This window comes from Meriones unguiculatus, chromosome 6, assembly GCF_030254825.1.
Source record: "Meriones unguiculatus strain TT.TT164.6M chromosome 6, Bangor_MerUng_6.1, whole genome shotgun sequence".
Taxonomy (NCBI): domain Eukaryota; kingdom Metazoa; phylum Chordata; class Mammalia; order Rodentia; family Muridae; genus Meriones; species Meriones unguiculatus.
Genome location: NC_083354.1, coordinates 92,329,595 through 92,348,706, shown reverse-complemented (window position 1 = coordinate 92,348,706; position 19,112 = coordinate 92,329,595). Strand labels below are relative to the sequence as shown.

The following is a 19,112-nucleotide window of genomic DNA, read 5'->3' as shown; positions in this document are numbered from 1 at the left end:
TTTTTAACTTATTTTTATTTCAGTTTATTTACTTTACATCCCAAGAGCGGCTCCTCCCTCCTTTCCTCATAGTCACTTCTCCCTTCCCCTCTCCCTTTCCCCCAGAAAAGGGGAGCCCCTACCCCTATATCAATCCTCCCCAGAACATCAAGTCAGACACTGTTTTATACACAGTTTCTTGAACTTTTTCAGAGATTCAGCGTTTGACCAGTTTCAGGTACCAATGATTCTTAACTCTAGCTGACTGTTTCTCTGATCTCTGGAGCTGCAGGACATCATGATTGTCAGTGCATGCCAATTACATGTGAACAGCCTGATGTGGGGTCCAGATTTTACCATTTGCAAGCAGATTTCCTCAGGCGATGCTTATGTGCTGGCACACTGAGAATCAACTCATGAGCATTCCTCTCTCCTGTGCAGGTGGCCCCGAGGATGGGAGGGGTCATGAAGAGCTCTGTGCCCCTCAGCTCACTCCAGGACACAAATGAGTGTTAGCTCTACTTACTCTCATTTTTTTTTTTTTGAGAGTTTTGTAGTTGATAGGCATTCCCTGGCATAATCCCAATTAGAATCAACAGCACGTTGGTAAAAGAAATAAAATAAAAATGCAGAGGACACTATGATAACCCTGCCCGCTGAATAAACTATGCAGGGCACATAAGGCTCACGAGCAAGCAAGGGGCCTCCAGGGCTCTGCAGCAGGTCCTCTGCACATACACTGTGGCTGTTAGCTCTGGGGGTCGGGGGGGGGACTTATAACTGTGAGAGCGATGTGTCTGACTTTTTGTCTGCTCTTGGGACTCTTTCTCCTATTGGGTTGCCTTGTCTTATTATATTTCGTTTTGTCTTGTGTGGTTGCTGTATCTTGGAGGCCTGCTCTTTTCTGAAGGGAGAAAGGGGCCTGAATCTTGGGGGAGGGGAGGGAGTGGGTAGCTGGGAGGAGTAGTAGGAGGGAAAACTGTAGTCAGGATGCGTTGTATGCAAAAAGAATCTATTTTCAATAATAAAAAATAAGAACACACAAAAAGTAAGAACACACAGATGCAAAAGAAAAATTATACCCAAATGAGCACGGTAAATGCAAAATGGATAACTTATTCTCCACTCCTAAATAGTATCATTTCAAAAATAACTGAGTATATTTTCAACAAGGTGCATTATGATAATTTTCTTGGATGCTGGGGAAAGTGATTATTTTAAATCATTGTCAAAATCGGTATAGCTTCTTTCCTCAACGCTCCTCTAATTTCCCAAAGACTCTTCTGTTAGTATTGGTAATGGATACAGATGTTTATTTGATATTGAGATGCACACTGTTACTTTGTATTTGAACACTCAGTGTTTCATAATTAAGTTAACTTTATCCACGGAAAGAATTAAAATTGGAATATTTTTTTTCAGTGTCAAAAATACAAATGTTTGGTGCTTACTAGCAATGTTATTACTTATACTATTGAATAAAACCATTTTGTGTAATTTTCTTGAAAAGTTATAATTTTGAGGAGAATAAAGATGAACCAGATTAATAGAAACTACTGAATACGCTAAACTATAATAGTTTATCTAATGATGTCCACTTGGTTTAATAACTCAGTCTCAAACAGAAATCAGTCTTTGTGTCCAACTCGAACATTCATATAACAAACACTTAGGTCGTCTTCAAATCCTAGTTTCAGAGATGTCTTCTTATTTTTTGTGCTCTATCTCTCTAGATACTATGTCCTGTTAACTTGTTGTCTGTGTGAACTTTTAGGATGTTTCTTGTGCCCAGTGTAAGGTCCACATAGTGCTTTTACTTTACATCATCTATTTAGAATCTGCCATTCTGGCATACGTAGAGGGAAAGAAAGATGAGCAAGAAGCTGTCTTAGAGTAAGAGCTTACCTTTGGAAGAGTGAACTCCTGATGCACCTGTTTGTTGACTTCTAACTGACCCCCAAATCCATCTGCTTCAGGTATATTTACTCCCTCCTTCTGCCCTCCCCTTCAATATGCACACATTGCGGACCAAGTATTACAACTCTAATGGTGAGTTAGAGATGCTTTCTTCATTCATAAAATTTAGTATTTTTCTAGAACAGTTACCATAACAAAGAAAGTGCCATGAGAAGGGAATGTAGGAGACTGTATGAGAACACATCAAGGGAATTTAGACTTGTATGTGGTGGGAAGCCCAAAAACATTTTTACAGGGAATAGTGCTTAAGCTGAGTTGTGGATCTCACGCAGAACTACGCTAAGAAACAGGGGAAGGAAAGACAAGGTGGACAAAAAGGTTAAGGTTTGAAGAATGAATACATACTATCATATTTCAGTGTATTCTAGGCTAGCGAGGATATTTAACAGCAAGACATGACCCTACTTTGCTGTGGAAACTACACAAATCCTGAGATAACTAGTAAGTTCTATTTAATATAGTTTTGTTTTGTAGCAAGGCATACGTCATAACATTGAAGTTTGCAAAGTAAACACCTATGTAGGGCATATCTACAGAGGCTTATTTTATTTGAGTCTGTATTACAAACATTTTGACGTATCTGACGATACTGATTTAGTTGCACAGGTTTTTAACTTTTTAATGTAGGTATAAAATGTAAAACTGGCCCTTAAAGATAAAAAGAACCTTATGATGAATTTGGAATGTAATACAGACTCATGTTATTGGCTTTAAGTGCTATTTTATTGCTGCTATCTAAAATTTCTATCAGTGTGTTTTACCTGAAGACTCAAACTGAAGTGGTTTCACTTTGGTTATCATTTTGTGTAGCTAGCAAAAACAGACATGAACAAATCAATCCAAAGCTCTCAGAAGGATCCGGCACCACTTCAGATCTTTCTAACCAGCGACTTGCTACACAGCTATTTGCTATTTTTTTTCTCCACAGAAACTAACAAGGGATCTATGCAGCAGAATTTGAAAGTAACACTAAATTGTGCTTGAGGAAAGTGGAAAGCTAAAGATTACCTATCCGATCTAGTCGGTCAATAGCAACCGTCTCGAAGGCTCGTCTCATCATTGGATATTCCTCCAAGACCTCATTAAAATTGTCCACCGAAAGGGAGTAAAGACGACAGTATGTATCAGCTCGAACACTGGCAGTGCGCCGGCCCTTAGTCAGTAGGCAAATCTCTGTAAAAAAGAAGAAAGAATCATTTGATTGGTAATATTCCTTTCTAAGTTTTTAATGCCTTCTACAATTAAAAAATACTCATGTGAGTATTGAATGGTTAGAAGCATTAATTTTCCATTGATCAGGAAATTAATCTGGCTATTAAAACCACGTGAATGTTAATGTTCATTTTTAAATTTTGTTTTACATATGATAATATACCTACAATTACAATTACTCTTTACATTTCCTCCCATCATACTGTCCCACATACATCTACCCCACTCTCTTTCAAATTCATGGCCTCTTTTTTTACATTGTCATTACAAGTATATATGTAATTCATACATTCATATAGATAGATAGATAGATAGATAGATAGATAGATAGATAGCTTGGCCAATCCATATTATTTGTATGTGTTTTTTAGATCTGACCATTTAGCACTGGAAAATACCCATTTTAAAGATTGTGTTTTTAAACAATAGAGCCTTTGGGAGAGAAAAAGTTTCTGCTCTAAAGAAAAGGGGTGGTAGTAGTGGTGGTTTGTTTTCAAAGACATTAAGAAATACATAATGGAATTGAAAAAAGTTATAATCAGAAGTTTTTGTTAACTCTAGAGGGCAGGAAGCAGATAGTATGTTGTACAGAGAATCAAGAGTGACTCGAAGCACTTTGGTTTACTTTATGTACTCTGACTTAAAAATGAAGAAAACATACAAATGTGGCTTCCTAATTAAATACCACCCAAAAATTTGTCACTAAAATTAATATCCTTCTAACCACATGTTTCTAATTAGAATTTTCAGTTTGCTAACTAACCTATATTATTTTAAAAATTTTATTAACTAAATCAAATTATTGTAGGCTTTGTCTTCCTTTAAGCTTAGAAGTAATCATTTCTTTCTTTTCCTCCTTTTTCTTCTTTTCTTCTTCCCTCCTTTTCTTTTTTCCTTCCTTCCTATTCTTCCTTCCTTCTTTCCTGCTATTCTTCCTTCTTTCCTTCCTTCCTTTCTTTTTCTTTGCAATGACCCCTTTGAGCACATGGGATGGCTTGAGTAAAGGCACTTGCTGTCAGCACTAACAGCCTCTGTTCAATCCCTAGCACCCATGTTTCAGATGCAGAGAAATGGCACAAATTGTCTCCTGGCCTCTCTCTACATATGTGCCATAGCGCATGCCCGCCCATATGTATGCATACACATATAAACACATAAACAAATAAACAAGGACATGCAACAAACACAAATAAACCGAATCGTAAAGTTTCTTATATAATTTGAAATATGTGTTGTTCAGTGACGGTTTTTATTTGATACTCAAAGTTATGGAAATAGTGCACAGGCAGTACAATATTTACAGTTTTATAAGTTATACTTATGTATATAGATCAAATATATAGAGAGATGCCAAGATGGCAGCAAAAAAAGACAAATGAATAAACAAACCAGACAGCATTCTTCTTCTTCCCCAGAAGTCTGAAACCTGACCATGGAGGCTTTGTACAGCATTAACACTTTTTTGTGGATTCAGCTACACACATCAAAATGCGTGTGGTTTTTAAGAAACTCTTGTTTTGGTGTAGTATGAAGGGTTTTGGCCCAAGGGTTTCAAATGTTCAATTGTAGCTTAAACTGATGGCGCTTAATTGAGAAACTATGATACCATGTTCTTTTATTGAGATGTACATAAAACAATGTTGACTTCTCTGCTAGATATATTTGTAGTAGACCTTGCATATATCTAGTCTAAGTCACACAAAACTATTTCTAAGCCACACAAAATTATTCTTAACTCAGTACGTGTAAGCACTTCTTTAAGCGAGGGGCCATGGAGTATCTCAGTAGAAGAGTGTGTTTACCGACATTCACAAGGCCTCGATTCAGTCTACAGCTCCACACACAAAAGGAAGATTCTCAGCACAAATGTACTTAGTGATAAATCCATTCTCCTACAGATAATATTATAATATGTTATAATTGTCCTTCAGGTTGATTTTTCCCAGCCTGCTTTACAGGGTGATCACGGTAGTGATAAAAGGTTTCCCTTCTTTGGCTAAGAGGAAATTGTCAATAATGTGCCGTGTCACAGGTACATTAGAAAGATGGTCCCCCAGGAGCTCCAGAAGGAGAGCAACAGGACCAAAATATCTGGGCACTGGGGTCTTTTCTAAGACTGATACTCCAACCTAGGACCATTCATGGAGATAACCTAGAGCCTCTGCACAGATGTAGCCCATGGCAGCTGAGTCTCCAAGTGGGTTCCATAGTAATGGGAATAGGGACTGACTCTGACATGAACTCAGTGGCTGGCTTTTGGATCACCTCCCCCTGAGTGGGGAGCAGCCTTACCAGACCACAAAGGAAGACAGTGCAGCCAGTCCTGATGAGACCTGATAAGCTAGGTTCAGATGGAGGGGGAGGAGGACCTCCCCTGTTATTGGACTGGGAGAGGGGCATGGGAAAAGGTGAGAGAGGGAGGGAAGGATTGGGAGGGAACAAGGGAGGAGGCTACAGTTGGGATACAAAGTGAATAAACTGTAATTTATAATGAAATACATTCATTTTTAAAAAATGAAAGCTGGTCCCAATTTCTGTACCAGGAAGACTGTTGTTTGAGAGATTAGATTTGACCTAGCACACCGTGTGACTACTTTTAATAATCCTTCAGCTATGAGATGTATCATCTGCCCAATGCTATTTTTGCTGACATTCGTTAACCCTGATTCTAAACATTTAAGTCCACTTGACATTATTGTCACCTATATAAGCAGTTATTTCGCGAGGTAGGGCAAATAGCTTCAAGCATTTTCCAACTCAGAAGGATTTCACTGACCTCTAAAACAGTGTGACATTGCAGTGACAGGGAGTTAATCAGGAACTCATGATAGACTTTCTAAAGTAATGTTTTCAGCCTGAGTTCTGGAATTTTTTGTGAAAAATTCTTCTTGCTTGTTTACTGTAACTGAAGCAAATATTGCTTCTGTTCCTAAATCTCAGTATCATGAAATAAGAGTAATTAGCCATTATACAGTAAAAAGATATTTTTCTCAGAGAATTTTATCGACTTTCTAATTCATTTTCTTATAATAATGTCAGAGAAAGTATCACCTTTTTCCTTTCATATTTATTATATTTTAGGTCTTTCTATTAGTTATGCTAGAACTAATAAAATATATATATCCAGGTATAACATTATACCTAGATAATGACATTAATACCTGGATTTACCAATTTGCATATCAAACTTGTCTTACAGCAGTATTTTGGATGTCAAGCAGAATTGAAAAGGGATCTAAAATGTGGAGAAGACAAAACATTAAATACCGGTTTTGTGTTATTACGTATTCCAAATTTTATAATACTAAAACACAGACTAAAAAAGATAAATTTTAAAATATGGATATTATAAAGAAATGATTATATATTGACATACTGAATATGGTGATAAATATTCTAATGGCCCAGAATATATTGTCTTGCCACTTTCCCATATAGATTGGTAATTTCCATTTGCAGAGATGTACCAGATTATACAGTTACTATGGTTTTTCTTATCCTGTTGGCAATTGTTATATATGATTACTTACTTAGTTCATCAAAACTATTGGCTTAATAAGCAAATCATAGCTTTCACCCTTTATTAAATCGATTCACTTATCTTAAGAGATATAAATTAGTCCTCTGCCAGAGAAGTGTGTGCTCTTAGCTGATGAGCCATTGGCTCTATATTCCAGAAGTCATAAGGCTTTCATTTCATTCCAGTTGATTACAAACTCTGATGTGACATCATGTTCCTTTTCATATGTATGTTTTCACAGACATTTCCACCTTTCCTTTTCCCTCTCTCTCCAAATTTACATTGTTTTCCCATTCCGCTGTGACTCTGTCAGCTGTCTAATGTTTACGTATATCGTATATTCATGGTATTGTTCATAAATGTTTATTAAATACTTACTTAAACTTAATCTTTGGTAAGTTAAAATACTATTGATTATCTCGAGTATCTGTTGCCCCAAAACAAACAAACAAAAACCAATCGTTGTTATTTTTGTATTAGCCAGTGTGAACATACATGGATTTTTTTTTTAAGACAAAGTTTCTCTGTGTAGCCTTGGCTGTCCTGGACTCCCTTTACAGACCACTCTGATCTTGAACTCACAAAGATCTGCCTGCCTAGGCTTCCCTGCATGCTGAGATTACAGGCTTGTGCCACCATGCCCAGCTGGACTTAGATTGTCTTTTTTTTTTTCTATTTTTACTTTTTCTTTTTTAATATTATTTATTACAATTTATTCACTTTGTATCTCAGCTATAGGCCCCCTCCCTCATCTCTTACTGGTCCCACACTCCCTTCTCCCCTCCCCCCTCCACATGTCCCTCCCATAGTCCACTGATAGCAGAGGTCCTCCTCACCTACTATCTGACACTAGCCTACCAGATTTTATCAGGACTGTCTGGATCCTCTTTCTCTGTGGCTAGTTAGGCCACCTCACCAGGAGGAGGTGATCAAGAAGTCACTGAGTCCACGTCAGAGGTAGACCCTGTTCCCCTTACTAGGGTACCTACTTGTAGATTGAGCTGTCCATGGGCTACATATGAGCAGAGGGTATAGGTTCTCTTCCTGCACTGTCCTTGGCTGATTCACCAGTCTCTACAGGACCCCTGAATTATTGGCTTTGGTTCTCTTTGTGGAGCTCCTGTCCACTCTAGGTCTTTCTATCTCCCCGATCTTCCATAAGATTCCCTGCACTCTGCCCAGTTTGACTATGAGGCTAAGCACTTGCTTCGATACCTGCTGGGTCGCATCTTTCAGAGGTTATGAAAGGCATCTGTCCTGTTCCCTGTCTTCTCCTACTTCCGATGTCAATCTTGTTTGCCCTTCTGAATGAGGATTATGCATTTTCCCTAGGGTCTTCCTTGTTGCTTAGCTTTTTAAGGACTATAGATTTTAGTATTTCTGTCTTATATTATATGACTAATATCTACTTCTAAGTGAATATATACTATGCATGTCTTTCTGCTTCTAGGTTACCTCACTTTGGATGATCTTTTCTAGTTCCATCCATTTGCCTGCAAGTTTCATGATTTCCTTATTTTTAATTGCTGAGTAGTACTCTATTATGTAAGTATACCATAATTTTGTATTCATTCTTCACTTGAGGGACATCTATGTTGTTTCCAGCTCCTGGCTATTATGAATAAATCTGCTATGAACATAGTTGAGCAAATGTCCTTGATTTATGGTTTAGCATACAACATATATCTTTCAAATATATGCCCAGGAGTTGTATAGCTGGATTTTGAGGTAGCACTATTCCTAACTTTTAGAGAAAGTGCCAGGGTGATTTCCAAAATGAGGTACAAGATTACATTCCCACCAGCAAAGGAGGAGGTTTCCCCTTTCTCCCCATCCTCTCCCGCATGTGTCATCCCTTGAGTTTTTAATCTTAGCCATTCTGATGGGTGTATGATAGAATCTCAGGGTCATTTTGATTTGAATTTTTAGGATGACTAAGGACGTTGAGCATTTCCTGGACTTAAATTTTCAATGGCTATAAACCTAACAGAGAAATATCAAAGAGAAGAAGGGTGGACTCACTGACTTTTTGATTGTAACGAGCTTTAGGAAGCTACCAGATCATTCCAATTCTTTCCTTTTGATTTTAAATCTGTCAACACTCAACTCTTTAAAAGTTAATCAAACACCTTGAATTATAAATTTCTTTAAAAAGCAGCCAGCTCCTAAAATATTCATCAAATCACTTCGGCTCTTAGATGTGTTTTGTGAAGTGATTTCTTGTCAGCTCTGTTTTCCTGTGTAGCTTAATATTCTGACACAAAAGCATTACCAAAATACTTTCTCTCTTAGAAAAGATTCACTGTGCATTTATTAGACAAGTCTACCACGGAAAAAAATAAGTTATTGTATTCTCAAATACTTCACCCAACTATCTCACCTCATATAAACCTGAACATATCTCCCATGCATACATACATGTCAACAGAAATTTAATTCTATACTTTTATGGTTTGTTTAAACAAAAATAAATGATGAACTCTGATTTATTCAAAATTTTCTTGCTTGAATATTTATAGCCATCATCTGCATACCTCATTAAAAAGCATATTACGAATTTCTAAGTCTAGAACAGACCTACATTCTGCATTTCCCAAAGTTCGAAAGTGTTGTCGGCTAGTTTTTCAAGAAAATGAATAATTGTAGTTATAAGATTTATATCTGAAGCCACTATCCTTATTTGAAAGAAATTGGATAAAAGAGACAAAAAGACAGAAATTAAGAGATAACTGTAAAAACTTCCTGTTACTACTAGCATTATGTAGCCACAAGAAACACATAGTGAAGAAGCTATACGACTCTTGCTATTGTTAGAAATTCAAATATTCATCTACTCCTACTTTCATAAGAATCCCTGCACTCTCCTCAAAGTTTAGCTATGAGTTTCAGCATCTGCTTTGATACACTGCTGAGCAGAATCTTTCAGAAGCCCTCTGTGGTAGGCTTCTGTCCTGTTCCCTGTTTTTTCCCTCTTCCCATATCTGTCCTGTTTGCCTTTCTGAATGAGGATTGATCATCTTACCCATGGTCCTCCTTCTTGCTTAGCTTCTTTAGGTGTACAGATTTTAGTATGTTTATCCTAAATTATAAGTCTAATATCTACTTATAAGTGAGTATATATCATGTGTGTCTTTCTGCTTCTGGGATACCTCACCCAGGATGGTCTTTTCTAGTTCCCACCATTTGCCTGAAAATTTCATGACCACAAGGTGAGCAAAAGAACCAAAAAATCTGGGCACTGGGGCCTTTTCTGAGACTGATACTCCCACCAAGGACTATGTATGGAGATAACCTAGAACGCCTGTAGTCTGTAGCCTGTAACCTGTAGCCCATGGTAGCTCAGTATCCAAGTGGGTTCTCTAATAAGGGGAACAGAAGCTATCGCTGACATGAACTCAGTGGCTGCTCTTTGATCACCTCCCCCTGAGTGCGGAGCAGCTTTAGCAGGCCACAGAGGAAAACAAGGCAGCCAGTCCTGATGAGACCTGATAGGCTAGCGTCATAGGGAAAGGGAGGAGGACCTCCCCTATCAGTGGACTTAGGGAAGAGAAGGGAAGGAGAAGATGGAAGAAGGATGGTATTGGGAGGGGATGAGGGAGGGGGCTACAGCTGGGATTCAAAGTCAATAAATTGTAATGAATAAAAACAATAAATAAATTAAAAAAGGAATTCAAGCATTATTTATTAAAAGCTTCAAAATAATTCCAAAAATATTTTTTTCTGATTATGTCATACACTTTTAAGGGTGCATCATTAATTATAATATAGTTTTGTTTGCCTGGAGTGACATGAAGGGACTAACAACGGCTTTGAGGCAGGTAGAGGGACTATATTTCTTAGGCCAGGGGGAAGAAGACAGAAAAGCAAAAGGAAGTAAGAATAGGATAGTAGCTTGGTGCAGTGGCCCATGCCTATAATCCTAGCACTTAGGAAGATAGAGGCAGGTGGATCTCTGTGAGTTCAAGGCCAGCCTGGTCTACAAAGAGAGTCCAGAGCAGCCAAAGCCACACAGAGAAACCTTGTCTCAAACAAAACAAAACAAAACAAAACAAAACAATGAACAAACAAACAAACAAACAAAAAAGAAGACTGGGATGCAGTAATTTTGAGTATAGATTCACAGAACACTATTTATTGTTTGGGGTTCATAAACTATATAAGAATACAGAATCAATAGAGGTTGACTTGGTATAGAGCACAATTCTCTAAGAATGGAAAATGTTGTCTTTACATATGATGTTATAGCAGGATTTTTAAGGAACGAGTTTATATGTAAATTTTGTTTTGCATGGGAAAAAAATCACTGAAAACCAAATTCTTTACCAAATATTTAGGGCATAAGAATATCTATTTTTGGCTTGCAAAATAAAATGGAAAGGAGATTTTTTAGTAGTTGAAATAAAGATATGTAAGGAAGTCTTGACAAGTTTCACAGTGAGTGACAGAGATTTGCCTGAGCTAAAACCACTGCACTGAACACAGAAACAAAATTTTCCACTAGTCACTGTGAAAAGAACCTGCAACTGAACTTGACAGGTGACAGTGAACCCATGGGTTTGAAACCAGACATAAAAGAAAAGCATCATCTGTCCTTTGCGTAAAGATAAAAGGTTATTTGGGAGGAAAATTATCAAAGCTTCGACAACCAGTGAAAAATATATTTCATGAAACTTTTCCTTACATTAATCTACTTGCTCCTATTGAAAAGTCCATCAGAAGCAGGGTTTTCCTGTGTGTGAAGGTTGCCTTTATCGTAGATGTAAGAAAATCAATTCTAACTAGTCTACAGCAAGGTTCATGATTAGATACCTATTCCTGGTGGTAATTTTTAGCAGACCGAGACCAATAAAGAAGTCTGCCATTTCTCAGCATAGGGAATCTAACTATGCATGAGATATGGGTTTGGTGTACACTGCCACCCTACTGGACACTGGAATCACTGTGCTTCCTGAAGGCAATTGACTGGCTATAAACTCTGCCTGTAAAGTTTCTCTCAGAATTTATCTTTTTTCCCCTTTCTATCTTTACAAAATCTGAACTTAACCCCTGACACATCTCCCAGAATGTGCCTTGCAGATCTATTTCTGCCTCTAACTCCTTTTGGAACTGTATGTTTATCCAACATTTTGGATAGTAGATTCCACCTTTTCTATGTTCTTTTCTTCTTGATATGTCACAATGAGATCTTTGAGTATGGTGAGCCAGGGAGAGGCCAGGGAGAGGAAAACCAACATTCAAGTGTCTGTGAAAGCTAAATATTAAAAAATGACTGTATGAATAAAACTTCCAACTAAGAAAATATCTACACTCACAGATTGATTTTGAAGAAGCTAATATTATGTTGATCTTTTCCAGTCCAAGAAATATCATTCTGTATGACAACTAACAAGCAATATTAAAGTAATAATTATAATTAAATAATGCTGAAATGCTTAATTTAATTATTTTGTATGTAGACTCAAATATGTATTGACAATAAAAATCCACATCGTTGATTAGTTACTCTTGTTAGTGTTACATTGATGGATAAGAATAAGAAACAAATGAGTCAATAGGGTTGAAGGCTCTAGCAGGCACCAGCTTGCCAGTCTCCATGTTCAATGAGTTATGTAGGTGTTATCTTCAGCAATAGGACCTTACTATTAGTTTGTGGGGAGCAACCAAGTGTCTTAGTAAGAGCCTGAGCTATTTTGGGGCTTCCAAGGGGCTTCTTTGACCAACAACTCATTTATATGTAACTTATTCCTGGCATTGGAGGTTTCACTTAGTGGTAAGAAATCTCTAGTAGCAGTTTGTCATTTAGCAACTTCATTTAGACTTTTCCCATATATTTTAAGAAGGTTCTACTGTAGTGCATTTCCATATGATCCCTCAAATGGCCCTTAACCTTGGCTGTCTTTCCCCAAATTCCCTTCTTCATTACATTTTCTTTCCTCCCCTTCTCTGGTTAATCTTTCTTTTCTGCTCTTCCCCTACCCATCCCTCTCTAACTATTTATTCTATTTCCCTATTCCATGGAAGATCCTTCACTTCCCCTTAATTTATTCTTCTAAATTACTCTAAATAACCTCTGTGGTTACACTGATAGTATGTCTATCAAGGTCTTAAAACCTAATATTTACATATAAGAGAATATCTACTGTATTTGCCTTTTGGGGTCTAGGTTACCTCACTAAGGATGACTTTTTTCTAGCTACCTCCATTAGCCTGTGACTTTCATGATTTTAGTCTTTTAACAGTAGAATATTTCATTGTGTAAATCAGCAGTTCTTATTTTGTGGGTCTTGACACTATTTGGGGTTGAATGACCCTTTTATAGGGATCACATATTAGATAGCCTGCCTATCAGATATTTTTGTTATGATTCATCGCAGTAGCAAAATTACAGATATAAAGTAGCAGCAAAGATAATTTTATGGTTGGGGTTACCAGAACATGAGAAAATGTATTATAGGGTCAAAATATAGAAATGTTGAAAACCACAACAATAAATGTACATTTTCATTATACATTTATCTTTTGGTGGGTATCTAGGCTGTTCCTAATTTGTAGGCTTGGAATAGCAAGTATCTCTGTAATTGGATATAGAATCCTCTGTGTATAGGCAAAAGAGTGATTTAGCTGAATGTTGGGGTAGATCTGTTTCCAGCTTCCTAAAGAACTACAGCACTGCTTTTCATGGTGGACATTTTTGCATTCCTCTGAGCAACTAGTGAGGTTTTCCCTTACCCCACATCCTCACCAGCAGTGGCTATCCAACACAAAATAAGCTCAAAGGTATTTCTGCAGAAATTTTTGTTGTTGTTGAATATTGCTTTGCTTGATCATTATTTACCTCACTGGTCTTTTTCTTGTGTATGTGGTTTCTGATTTTCTGTCTTTATGGTTTGTGTGTGTGTGTATTTGTGTGTGTGTGTGTGTGTGTGTGTATGCTTTCGTATGCATTTGTTTTATATACCTTTTCTTTTATATTTTCTGTTTGTTAGTTTTGTTTTACTGTTGTTTGTTTTTCATTTGCCTATTAGATTTCTTAAAGAAGAGAGAAAAAATTGTATGGAGTTAGGAAGGTGGGGATGTTGGGAGGATCTGGGATGAGAAGAGAAAGTATGATCAAAATATATTTTATGGAAAAATATTTTGATAAAAATGTAGTAAATAATTAAAAAAGAAATACACAAGTATTAAAATGATGATAATGATAAGTATATGTACTTTGTATAATATTTTGTTTCATTATTTTTTTAAATTTTTTTGTTTTATTACCTATTGTAGGATAAGTAAAATTTGATGAAAAAAATAATTCTGAGAAAAATGTTAGACTAGCAATCCTATAATAAACTCTTAACAGTGAATTGATATACAATTTCATAATTAATATAAGAAATGCTTTTTATATTTTTTGAAAGTTTGCTTGCAGATCTGTAATAAAGACCACTAGAAAGCAAAAGCCTACATCTTGACTATCTGGCCATTTATAGAGTAGTTTGCTGATTACTCTGTTAGATTTTTTGCTCTTTATCTTAGATGTCCTTCATTTTAATTTCACTTAGTCAGATAAAAGTATCTATTTTGTAATTTATTTAAAAACTGAATTTAAATTATTGGAACAAAGAAATTTGTCATGGGCTAATAATGTACCACTAAGAATGTTATCACAAAAATCCTAGCAACAGATGCCCTATTATTCCCTATGAATTATCGGTCAAATGGGCCTCAGTGATCTCCAAAACAATACAGGCTGTTATTGTCTATTGGCATGGTGAAAAGATTAATCAATAAGTTATTTAAGCACTTGCTACACAAGTGTGAGGATACGATTTCAAATCCCCAGAACTGACATGAAAAAAATAAAAAATAAGATAACAACAACAGAAAAATAAATGCTCACATGAGCAATAGTGGCATGCCTATTATGGAAACAACCAACTGCTTTCTGATGGATTCGAGGCCTGTTCAACAGGAAAGAAGTTATGCCTGATACTGAAACCTTAGACAAGAACCTGTATAGGGAAAGTCTGACAGGCTTTGAGACGAAACTTACTTCATATTGTTTTTGCTAAGTGAATATGCTGTCGAAAAGCTTTCTAAATACTTTATCTATACCTATAGGTTAGAGATGCTTTCAGTCTTCATAAGAGAAGTTCTGGTTTTGTAGTGGGTGGTAGTGAATACAGTGACTCAGAACTGGCCAAAGTATGGAACACAAATGACTACTGATGGCTCGTTACTAAGTGGAGTATCTTTACAACCAACACCTTTCAAGGTTCAGAAACTAGTACAGAAGAGGGGGGGTCTGAAAGAATGTAAGTATCAAAGGATAGGAACTCAAGATTGTGTATAGAAATTCAATGCAAATGTGTTTATTTGCTCAAGACCCATACAAGGTTGACAGTGTAGCTATTTCATCCTGTATGAGGGAAGTTCTTATATGAAGTTCTCTGATGACAATTGGCAAGTTTTAGTTTATTCACTGATATGTTATTAATGCTCCAACATACATACCTCCCCTACCATGCTTCTTAAGCAACCTTATTTAATCTTAGTGGAGGATGCAGAGAATGCAGGGTGAGGAAAGAAGGCAGAGACAGAGAGGAAACAGCGACGGAATGACAAAGACAGACATAGAAGCTAGGAAGCAGCATGTTGGAGAGAAAGGTTTCAGTGGGAGAGGGAGAAAGATGTAAGAGGGTGATGACGGTGAAAATGACCCAAAATTCATTACATATGTATGCCTGAAATTGTCAAAGATGTTTTTAAATCTAAAAAAGTCTAAAAAACAGTAATTTAAAGAATATAGAAGCCATGTATTAACCTGTGATTTTTAGCAAAGAAAAGCATTGGGTCAAATAACGGAATAGTTTAGCCACATGACAGATTATATTTTGTATTAAAAACAACATTCCTAACTCATTTAGCTCACAGGAAAAAAAACAACCCATGAAGTTCTACCATGGGAAATGGTCTGGCATTCATCCAGTGAAAAGCAACTTGCATTCTCTCTAAAATCTTAACTGAGCTGTGACTATACTCTTTCCAAGCCGTGGCTACAAGATTTTCACATGACCCGATATCCAATAAACAAATATGTGATTTTCATGGTTTTGGAGGAGAGAAAATTCAGCGGATTTTTGTCTTATTTATTTATATTCATTCATTTCTGCTTCCTCCCCTTTCCCTAGCCTGTCTTCTCTCACCTCTCCTCTCCTCCAGATCCACCTGCCCCTGCCTCCCCCCCAAAAAAGAGCATAGCTCCCAGAAACATCAGCCAAACAAGGCATAACAAGCCACAATAAGAACAGAAACATACCATCACATCAATGCTGGGCAAGGCAACCCAGTAGGAAGAGAAGGGTCCCACATATGTGTTACAGCAGAGTAGCTTGGTGTTCTTGTTTTGTTATTATAATAAAAAGTAATTAGAGAAGATTTGTTCAATGTGACCACATTGGGAATAGGAACAAAGAGATCCAGAAAACCCTCAAAGTTTGTCTCTGGCTCCTGAAGTGAGATCAAAGTTCAAATAGAAGGCCAAGAATATGCATGTCTAAGCAGTCCTAGCTTGGGTATGTTTTATTTTATTTTTATTTTTTCATTCATTTTTAATTTCTTTTTATTTCTTCTTTTCTATTTTTTTTCATTTATTACAATTTGTTCAGTTTGCATCCCAGCAGTAGGCCCCTGCCTGCTCGCCTCCCAATCCTGTCCTCCCTCCCTCTTCCCTTCCCATGCCCCTCTCCCAGTCCTCCTCCCCTTCCATCTGACCCTAGCCAATCAGGTCTCATCAGGACTGGCTGCATTGTCTTTCTCTGTGGCCTGGTAAGGCTGCTCCCCTCTCAGGGGGAGGTGATCAAAGAGCCAGACACTAAGTTCATGTCAGAGACAGCTCCTGTTCCCCCTATTAGGGAACGCACTTGGAGATTTCCTGCACTCTGCCCAAAGTTTGGCCATGAGTCTCAGCATCTGCTTTGATACCCTGCTGGGTAGAGTCTTTCATCAGCCCTCTGTGGTAGGCTTCTGTCCTGTTCCCTGTTTTCTCCCTCTTACAATATCCATCCCGTTTGTCTTTCTGAGTGAGGATTGATCATCTTATCCAGGGTCCTCTTTCTTGCTTAGCGTCGTTAGGTGTACAGATTTTAGTATGTTTATCCTATATTATATGTCTAATATCTATTTATAAGTGAGTATATACTATGTGTGTCTTTCTGCTTCTGGGATACCTCACTCAGGATAGTCTTTTCTAGTTCTCACCACTTGTCCGCAAATTTCATGCTAAACAGAGATTTCTCAATAGAAGACTAGAAGAATATGGCAGAGAAACACGGAAATGCTCAACATCCGTAGTCATCAGGGAAATGCAAATCAAAATGACCCTGAGATTATACCTGACACACATGAGAATGGCTGAGATCAAAGACCCAAGTGACAATACATGCTAGAGAGGATGTGGAGAAAGGGGAACCCTTCTCCATTGCTGGTGGGAATGTAAACTTTTACAACCACTTTGGAAATCAATCTGGTGCTTTCTCAATTAGTAATAGTGCTTCCTCAAGAGCCAGCTATACCATTCCTAGGCATATATCCAAAATATGCTCAAGTATACCACAAGGACTTTTGCTCAACCATGTTCATAGCAGCTTTATTCGTAATAGCCAGAATCTAGAAACAACCCAGATGTCCCTCAATGGAGTAATAGAAACAGAAATTGTGGTACATTTACACAATGCAATACTACTCAGCAATTAAAAACAAGGAAATCATGGTATGTTCTTACCTAGCACTGACCCCTCATTTTCTGCTCTCACTTGCAAAGTGGTCTGAGAAGTTGTTAGAACTGTGTGAAAGTTTTGTCAGGTAAACAAGGTCCCCCTCTTCTCTTTTCCCAGCATGAGTTTCCTGGGGACATTTTCATTTCTTTGGACTCCATCCTTTCAATAGCTGGGTTAAATTTCCATTTCTTTGGAGTCCATTGTTTCAAATGATAGTCTGGTTAAAGGTCTCAAGTAATTTTCAGAATATATTTGTTTCTACCAGGCCAGCAGCACTTTAATTTCTTATTTAGCATCCCAGTCTTGAGGTGGAGAATGGCTATGTCCACACTAAATACAATAAACAATGTAAGGTGAGAACACAGTGCCAGGCGCATGAATAAGAACCACTGTCATAACCTCTCAGCTTTTAGTTGCTTTTAGAAGAGCTAGCACAAACAATTTTATCTTTCACTTCTGAGATAAGACCTCATCATGAGGTCTAGGCTAGACTCAAATTTAGTACCTTTATGCTTCAGTTTACCCAGAACTGTGGTTACAGGCAAACCCTACAGTTCCTTATATGACTATTTCCATCCTGACAACACCTCTTTGACTATATTCTCTTTGCTGTTGTTTAAGTAAAAGTTATACAAAGAAAACTTTTATTACTTTATTTTTCCCGAATTCCTGTTAATGACTTCACATTCTGTAAATATAGAAAAAGAATAGACTAGTGTGTACCGTTTGAATGTGAGAAGTGTACACTGAAGTCTCGATTTTTGACAAAGAATCCAAAACCATACAATGGAAAAAAAGGCAGTATCTTCAACAAATGTACTGGTCTAACTGGATGTGTACATGTAGAAAAATACAAATAGATCCTGCACAGAAGTAAAGTCAAAATGGATCTAAGACCCCAACATAAAATCAGACACACTAAATCTATTACAAGAAAAAGTGAGGAAGAACCTTGAACTCATTGGCACAGGAGACAACTTCCTCAACAGACTATCAAGAGCTCATATTCTAAGATCAACAATCAGTAAATGAGGCCTCATGAAACTGAAAAGCTTCTGTAAAAAGAGGACATTGTCATCAGAACAAAATGACAGCCTACAGATTGGGAAAAGAGCTTCACCAATCCTACATCTGACAGAGGGCTAATCTCCAGAATATATAAAGAACTCAATAAATTAAACAACAAACCAAATAATCCAATTAAAAAATGAGGTACAGAGATAAACACAGAATTCTCAACAGAGAAATATCGAATGGCAGAGAAGCACTTAAAGAAATGCTTAACATCCTTAGTCATCAGGGAAATGCAAATAAAAGGACTGAATTTCCATCTCACACCCATCAGAATGGCTATGATCAAAAACTCAAGTGAAGAAGTTTTCAATACTTTATTAAGTCTTATTTTAAAAGATAATTGTCACGTGTCCATGAAATTTGTATTTTTTGTTCTATTAAGAAAAAAGTCATTCTTTATCATTAATAAAACAATATTTCTATTGGTCATAGAACTAACTTTAATTAATCTGCCAAAACTGACTCAACCTTTTGATTCAGTGAAAATATGATGAAACTGAATCATATGTCCCAACATAAAAGAACATTTTTTTTTTTAGCATTCCTCTGGTTATATGCTCATCTAGCCAATTAGAGTCTCTCCT

At 37.0% G+C, this 19,112-nt stretch overlaps 1 protein-coding gene across 1 annotated transcript in view; it reads right to left on the bottom strand.

Annotated features, from left to right (window-relative positions):
- The window catches only part of Hcn1 (hyperpolarization activated cyclic nucleotide gated potassium channel 1), a 435,404-nt gene that overhangs the window by 13,488 nt on the left and 402,804 nt on the right, over positions 1–19,112 (bottom strand). Inside the window, exon 7 of the mRNA XM_060385736.1 lies at positions 2,965–3,129. Coding sequence (XP_060241719.1) covers positions 2,965–3,129 — 165 coding nt within the window. The remainder of the gene's footprint in view (positions 1–2,964; positions 3,130–19,112) is intronic.